Below are 8453 nucleotides of genomic sequence, written 5' to 3'. Positions count from 1 at the left end.
TGTCCCGGCTACTATATAGACGTTAAATACGTGGTTTCGGACGCAGCCCACGGCTTCAAGCAGTCAACTATTTGCACGTATATCATGACAAATAATTAACTGCACTTGAAACTTTCGTATAATTAAAAATGTAACACCCAAAACCGTACACAGTACCATAACGAAGACGAACTGTACGTTTATACGTGAAATTCTGGAGGGACGTCGGACGGCGTGGCGTGGGGACGTAATGACGTGTGCCGTTAATCGCTCTATGTTCTATAACATGTAAAACCTGAACATGAAAGGAATATTCTAAAAGCAACTCATGTAAACACCTTAATCACAATATTGTCTTACTCAGAATAAGGTCAATAATTAGATTACCGCTGTCCATGTAAAGGTAGTCAGTGTTAGTTTTGAATCCAAAGAGGACGATGACAGACAAGTCAAGTTGGACAGAACAAGACCAACATGTTTTTTCTAGTCACTGATGTGTGCGCGAGAGGCTGAGGATGGTATAATAACAATAAAAACAAACAAACAAAAAAACAAACAAGGTTTTTGAGCTGAGTCACAGTGCGTTCTCTTGTCAGCTTGAAAAGAACCGTCTCAGGGGAGGGACAGAGAGAGGAAAGAAGAACTCGCGTCTTTAAACTGTAGCTCAGCTTGAATAAACAACCCCATTCAAATGAAAGAGAGCTCATACACTGGTGGGAACGTGGGATCTCTGTTCAGTGCTAGCTACAACGCACTCTGTCTCTGTGTGTGTGTGTGTAAATAGTGATACACTGGAAACATGAAGGAAACTAAAAAGTAGGTTCTATTCACGTTAAAGTCACAGTTTTTACATTTATAAACACAAACTGTATCTGTTCATTTAATATTCTCACCTTTTAAGTACTTTATTTCACAAATACAGTTTTACCCCCTCAAAATAAACAAACAAATAAACAAACAAACAAATAAATGCCGTTTTCACAGGTAATCACTACCTGTTTAAAATTTCGAGAGACACACAAATGTTGCTGGTTATTAGAATAATCTATTAAAATATAACTTATAATATACACATCAGTTAACACAACAGTGTATATGCAACACTAACCACACTGGTGTTTCTATCAGTGGGCTTTTATTGGCCATTGGGACATGCATGTACTGGCCTACAGCTTCTTCGTAAACACACACTGAACGTTTTTTTTGTTTGTTTGTTTTTTTAACTTAGACACTCCAATTTCGTACTCAGATTACTTTACAAGCAGGCTTAGAGAAATTTTATATGACAGTATATACAACAGCAAAAAAAATAAAAAAATCCAGAGAGCCTAAAGCCTTCCTTTTTGTGCAGCTATCAGTGACGCAAGTAAGCTTTTGAATAATAATCATTTAAAAAAGCTAAAATATTTAAGTGCTTTTACTTTGGACACATTAGTGGCTAAAACATAAAAAGTCTTTAAAAAAAAAAAAAAAAAAAAAAAAAATTCTGACTTATTTATATTTGTGAGTCTGGTTTAATATTTAATAAAACTGTCATATCCTTCTTTCTTCTTATGTTACTAGTGACAGTGGAATGAACACCTTTCAGGATGAACTCTTCTGTGTGAAGAGAGATTATTAACCTAACACACTATTCACCGCAAAGCTACCGAAGTTGTTCAGAGTATTTCAAAACACAAAAAAACCACTCCAGACTAAATACATTATACAGCCCCAATTCCAAAAAAGTTGGGACGCTGTGTCAAATGCAAATAAAAACAGAATGCAATGATTTTCAAATCTCATAGAACAATCCTAATTTTTAATTATTTCTGGAAACCATGGATCACGTCCTCTAAACTAAAGAGGACTAAAGAGGAGAGGGACTATTCGGCTTTTTATCAGGGCTCAGTTCAAAAGCCTGCATCTCTGATGGTATGGGGGTACATTAATGTCTATGGAATGGGCAGCTTGCACATCTGGAAACGCACCATCAATGCTGAAAGGTATATACAGGTTTTAGAGCAGCATCTGCTTCCATCCAGATTCCGTCCCATCTTTACTTCTGAGAGACTCTACCTCTCTGAGATACTCTTTTTATACCTAATCATGTTACTGACCTGTTGCCAATTAACATAATTAGTTGCAAAATGTTCCTCCAGCTGTTTCTTTTTAGTAACACTTACTTCTCCAGCCTTTTGTTGCCCCTGTCCCAACTTTTTGAGATGTGTTGTGGCCATCAAATTCAAAATGACCTTATTTTTCCCTTAAAATGGTGCATTTCCTCAGTCGAAACATTTCATATGTTTTCCATGTTCTATTGTGAATATCATATGAGCTTATGAGATTTGTAAATCATTGCATCCTGTTTTTATTTGCATGTTACACAGTGTCTCAATTTTTTCTGGAATGGGGGTTGTATATCAAATATGCTACAATGTGTTATATCACAAAATAAACAACATTTTCAAGGCAGCATCTTAAGAAATGAGTAATCCAGATGAATGTCTTTTCCTTTGTTGGCAGAAAGAAAGATCATTATATTACTACATCTTACTAAATGAACACAGTAAAATATACCATATATACATTTATATCCTTCATATCGCTGCACTTGCACTACGCTCTGTACGTAGTGAAGAATAGTTGTGATTTGAACAACTCACGTTTTCTGTCTGTGAGAATGTGTCCAGGTTTGAGCTTGTAACCATCTGAAGTCACACCGTGGACAACTGGCTAACAGCTGTCCCTTCTAACAAACACGACCAATGAGCAAGGAAAAAAAAGTGCTCGAGAACGAGAAAGAAACTGAGTATGAGAGGCTGTGAATTTGGCAGATGGCAGGAACACATGAAGTGCGATTTATAGCAAAAGAGTCATAATGTGTGGGCTTCATCCTGCTGGACACACAGTAGTGTAAACTGTGGCAAAAAACCCCCTGAATAATCTATTTCCAGCCAGAGCAGGGACTCGTTACCAGTTAGCAGAGCCACGAAAAGAAACAAATAAAACATTTAAAAAATTATAGGTCGATCGGTACTACCAACGTCCATTACGTGACATTAGGATAGCCGCAATTGATATTTTGTTCTTTAAAACAGCTACAAGTTCTGTTGGATTATTTATGAAATCCCATTTACGAAGGAATTCTGACCAATCCTGCCTACGTCCACAGTTCTTATAGTCATTTGTACCTGCTTCAATACTTTCTAACGAACCTGGTTCTATTCCCTTGGTTCTGTGTACTCTTATATAAACAAGTCAGTTTATATTAAACAGGATGAAGAATTTACAGAAGATGGATGAGAAGTGTTACACACGTTGCACAATGCTGCACAATCAACCTGCCACGTCCAATACCTCACCATGTTAACGAACATTCCTTCGACTTCCTGTGTCCTGCGAGCTTCATATCTGACTGCCTGTAGCTCTTCTACACTTTTTTGCTGGCTCCCATGGAATCTCAGTCTGCATGCACACCGTTAACAGTTACACACACCACACCACATAGTGATCAATTAGCCACAAATGCAGTAAACAAGAATAAATAAGTGATGCTTTACGTTTGCAAATCAAGTATATGACGAACCCTGATTTTTCAGTAAAGGCTGGAAATAATGATGTACATTGCCTTTTTTTTTTTTTTTTTTTTTTGCCAATTGTAGCAACAACGTAAAACCGGATGAGTTCATTTAACTCAAAATATTTGAGGAAACTAATTATCGTAAGATTTTTAAGTTGATAAATCAATTTGTTTAAGCCAAATACACTTAAATATGACAAAAATGTATTTTAAATTACAAAGTTTGAGTTCAATTTTTGTTCTATTTAAGTGTATTTGGCTTAAACAAATTGATTTATCAAATAAAAAATTTTGAGGTAATTAGTTTCCTCAAATTTTTTGAGTTAAATTAACTTATCCAGTTTTACAGTGTAACGTTAGCTAGTGTAGTCTTTGTATTGCTTTAACCATTTGAACGGGAAGTAACCCAAACTCAGCAATACTGTCCAATAGAATTTAGAGACTACAGAGATGAAGTTAAGCCTTAACCTTAACATGAGTAAATGCTACTCTAAGGATTTGATGATAGAAATGTTTTTACCCATATTGTTAGACCTATTTACTTAAAGTCTTGTTGAAACTATTTAAAATCGTATAACATTTTTAATGTCTTCAGCTTGTTTTGTTGTCTGATCTTAATAAGGATTCCCCAAAACAGCCATACCTGGCTTGTGAGCCAACAGTTTTTAAAAACTTCATTTCATTTATGCAATTTTGTGCTTACAGGCCTGTGTCTCGCCAACTCTCGGAACACCTTGCCCTCAGATATGAAATAAACTTTTAAACTGCAAGTTATAAACCTATAAACATGCGAAACCTGTACAGCTATCAGTTTCTCCAGCCTCGGGTCTTTGAGGACACAGAATCGGGGCTTCAGTCAGGCTTTTAGAAAAGTAGCCCCCAGCAGAATTACTTGTGCGCGCCTGAACATCTCGTCTCTGTTTGCCTTATGCGGTCTTCTCGTCTCGGCTCCTACTCTCTTCTTCAATCAGACCACTCGTTTTCGTCCAGCTCAGAGTCCTCGTCGGATTCGCTGTACTCTACAGCGATGCGGCGTGACAGAATTGTGGCTACATCATTGCCTACAGGCTCCTTCTTAGCCTCCAGCTCCCTCTGCTCCTGTACTTTCCTTAACTGGATTCCTGAGGGGGAGGAAAAAGAGATGTAGATAAACCAGTTAGACGTATACTAATTATCACTCACTGTTTTTGCATCACATTACATGTTTTATATTAAAATAGCCAAAGAGAAATATAATGATCCATGCATCCAGGGCTGGGAGCCAAGAAAGCAAAATTTGCTGTGCTCTGGATGCGAGCAATGGGATACTCTCTTCACCTCGTCAATCACAGTGAATCTGGGGCATCTGTGAGCTCATGTATGCAGAAGAGGGCACAAGCTCTGGAGTATGTTTTGACTGTACTTGATAATTTGGTGATCAGTTAGCATTGTAAATTCCAAACTGAAAAGAGCATGGCTCCTGGGACTGAGAAAAACAATGCAATGAATTGGTGTAAAGATATTTTGACATTTCGAGCCACATGTTTCTCTGGCTTTGTCTCTCACCTCGGCGTATGGCAGCTAGCAGGTCACTCCTGGCGTCACTCATGGGGACCAGGGGCACCTGAGCCTTCCTGGGGGCCGCAGTCTCAGCGAGGGCTGGTGGCAGGCTGTGCGTGAGTGGGTGTGCATGTGCCGGGGGTCCGGCTGGAGGTGGTGGAGGAGCTGCGGGAGGAGAAGTGCCGTAGGGGCGGGACAGGGAGGCCATGGTGCTGATGGGAAGGGAGGAGGAAGAGGAGGAGGAAGAAGGAGCAGTCGGGCTGTCAAAGGCTGTCTGAGCTGAGGGGATGAGAGGAGGAGGTGGAGGAGGAGGAGCAGGAGGGATGAAGAACTCGGAGTGCTGGGATTGTTGAATGCTGTAGGAAGAAATGCAGGGAAACTTATAGAAGTCTCACAGAAATGTTAAAAATCATAAAATACCTTTGTCTTTATAAAGATAAAATATATATAAAGAAAAGAAATAGTAATGTGATTTCACACACACACACACACACACACACACACACACACACACCTGTAGTCTTTAGCCTGAACTGGGCGAGGGCCGTTGACGGTGGGGTCAGTGGGTGGGGTTGTGTGTGAGGGCTGGATTCTACCCAGCGTGTCTCTCCCAGCCGGAGTGGACAGGGGGCCAGTGGGCCGGTAGCCTCGCTGCAGTGACTGGGTCTGGGAAGGAGTGAGGATGAGCTCTTTACCGTCTGTGGTGGAGTGAGCGCTGCATGGTGGTGTGTGTTGTGCAGGCCGGTTTGGGCTGCCGGGGTACGAGTGCTCACCCACATCTGATAACACTGACCTGAGAAGACAAGACTCAGATTCACAACAATCCATCTCATATAGCTGGAACTCTTAGACTCATGGTGATTATTTCTTATATTCCCTCAGATACTGCTTTGATGATGGTCACTCCAAAATCTCCAAAATGCTGGGGCAACTGGGTTTAGATCTGATAACTACACATAATTTTCAAACTCATTAAACTATTCGGTTAGCACTTGTGCCCTGTGGTTGGCGGCGGACCATGTTTTGTCTAGATTTATAATGTTTTTAATGGACCACTATAAAAAATAAATGACCACTAGAGGTCAGCAGAGAGAAAGGACAAAAATAATGAGTTCATACTAGGTTCATACCAGATGAAGGCTGCTTCTTACCTGTTGTCAGGTGATAGTGAGCCCTCTGACGACATTCCGTGGTATGGGGAGGGTGTAAAGCGGGCATCGGGGCGAAATTCTTTATCATAAGCCAGCACGTTCCATTCCTGCCTGCGGTTCCGAGCTTTCCGAACCTTCTTCACCTCACGACCTGGTTCCTCCACCTGCTTCTGCTGCTCCTGAGAGAGAGAGAGAGAGAGGGAGAGAGAGAGAGAGAGAGAGAGAGAGAGAGAGAGAGAGAGAGAGAGATGCACAAAGACACACACAAAGACACATACATTAAATAGACTGTGAAAAACAATTTCCAAAGTGCTCTATTAGTTTCTATTCTACACAGATGGTTTTCAAACTACAGACAAACAGATTTCAGAAACTAAGAAATCAGAGAAGCTGGTGAAAAATCATAAGATCACATAAGGCTATCTGGACAGAAAGATGGATGATGAAAGAAACGAGGAAGAGGAGGGAGGAACGAGAGCAGCAATAAGGCAGGTCTCTTACAGAGCAGAAGAGGGGGCTTCTGGGAGCGGTCTGCCTGGACAGGGACTTAGACTGGGCCGAGTGAGCCTGGGCCGGACCGCTCGTCTGGAGAGAGGGTGCATAGTCTCTCTGGTTAGAGTAATGACACACGCACACATTCACAGACACACACAGAGGGGAAGACGCCTGGCAGAGTGATGTGGGTGGAAAATCTAGCTGACGTGTTGGCATCCTGGTCTGGCATTTTAGGTTTCATAGGAAAATACATGACTACATAGCAAACTGCACTGCTGGTGCTGTGATTTGAGCTTAAACATCTCAGTAAACATTAGAACTTTGCTGCAATGGCATCGGTTTCATCTCATCTATGGGCGGGACACACTGCTCATAGCCATTGCATGATTACTATCAAACATTATCTAAAGATATGGAAAATTCAAGCATAGTACATAAACCTTCCCAGGAATTGAGATGTTTTAGACAAAAGTGGCAAGTATATATGATGAAATATCACTCCCCTCATGAATATTAACATTTACGAGCTAGACCAAACTACTAGGATGTAGTCATTTTAATCCAGATTAAGTCTACAGTTTGCATTAGGTCCTCGCTGACATTCTCATCTCAGTGTTAGCGAACTCTCTCCCTAAGCTTGTGTTACATTCAAAGTTGACTGTTTATTACCCTTGCTTGCTAGAAATCTCTAAACGCAAAAAATCCAAATGCAGGAGTAGAGAGAAAACCCAGTACTTTACTTCCCAAGGACCGTGGTCAAATTGGGTTCAAATGATGGCAGAGGATAGCCCTACGAATGTAATAAACTAGTCTGCCCTGACACTCTCCAAACCATCCATCACATGATTTTTAACAAAAGTTAGCTGATGTTTATCTGTCTTTCGATAACATATCATAAAAAAGTACCAATTGTCTACATAAGCTAAATTCGAAATTTACAGGACTAGCAAAGAAAGTTAAAAAATCTACCCCCCCCCCCCCATAGAAAACAAATATCTTAGCATAATATTCACTGTGAAGAGTAAAAACTGATGTGCTGCACTGTTAAACGCTCCAGTGTATTACATGTACCAGTGAAAAGTGTGTATTTCTAAAGAATCACCTCCTTAACATGTGTGTTTCGTCTCAAATATAACTTACTGGTTTAATACAATCCCCTGATACGTGCAAGGAACTATTTATAATAGTGATCTTGCATAGCAAATGTAATCCAAAGGGGTGGAATTGGTACATGGTGAAGAGGAGGTTGTACAGGTGAAACTGACACTGTGTGTGTGTGTGAAGTAATGATTATGATTAGTAATGGAAGCAGCAACTGAAGATAAACACTGAAGCTGATCAAATATTTCTCTTCAACTCACACCCACACACACCTTCTGGCGTCTCTTCTCTTTCCTCTTGTCCTCTGTGGCTTGCAGCATTTTCTCCTTCCAGAGATTGAAGAAGTATGATGGGTCTGTGTAAAACTTCAGAGCATCCTTCTTATCATCTCTGAAGAACAGAAAGAGAGAGACAGAGAGAGAGAGAGATCATCGGGAGAGAGAATTGCATTATTTATTCATTTTGTGTTGTCTCGTTATTTATTTGTCCAAAAGTGCTAAAAAAAAAAAATGTTTCGTTACAGGAGGTCATTCTGTAGTCACTGCATGCATCTTCTGGACACATACTCTTGCGACATCACGTCAGCATACACCGATCAGCTATAACATTAAATCCACTGACAGGTG

At 40.4% G+C, this 8453-nt stretch overlaps 1 protein-coding gene across 2 annotated transcripts in view; it reads right to left on the bottom strand.

Annotated features, from left to right (window-relative positions):
- Nucleotides 1-707: 707 nt before the first annotated feature.
- zgc:109889 (WH2 domain-containing protein) overlaps nt 708-8453 on the bottom strand; it is a 30418-nt gene continuing 22672 nt past the window's right edge. The window contains exons 5-10 of one of the 2 annotated variants that reach the window (XM_047156827.2): nt 8100-8217; nt 6733-6816; nt 6232-6410; nt 5595-5873; nt 5087-5436; nt 709-4662 (exon numbers count right to left, since the gene is read on the bottom strand). In XM_047156827.2, coding sequence (XP_047012783.1) covers nt 4505-4662; nt 5087-5436; nt 5595-5873; nt 6232-6410; nt 6733-6816; nt 8100-8217 — 1168 coding nt within the window. In that variant the 3' untranslated portion in view covers nt 709-4504. Of the gene's footprint in view, nt 4663-5086; nt 5437-5594; nt 5874-6231; nt 6411-6732; nt 6817-8099; nt 8218-8453 lie in introns of both variants that reach the window. The other variant, XM_047156828.2, reaches the window with a different exon arrangement.

This window comes from Ictalurus punctatus, chromosome 7 (assembly GCF_001660625.3).
Source record: "Ictalurus punctatus breed USDA103 chromosome 7, Coco_2.0, whole genome shotgun sequence".
Classification (NCBI taxonomy): Eukaryota; Metazoa; Chordata; class Actinopteri; order Siluriformes; family Ictaluridae; genus Ictalurus; species Ictalurus punctatus.
Note: the sequence above shows the minus strand (reverse complement) of the source record. Positions and strands in the feature narration are given on the sequence as shown.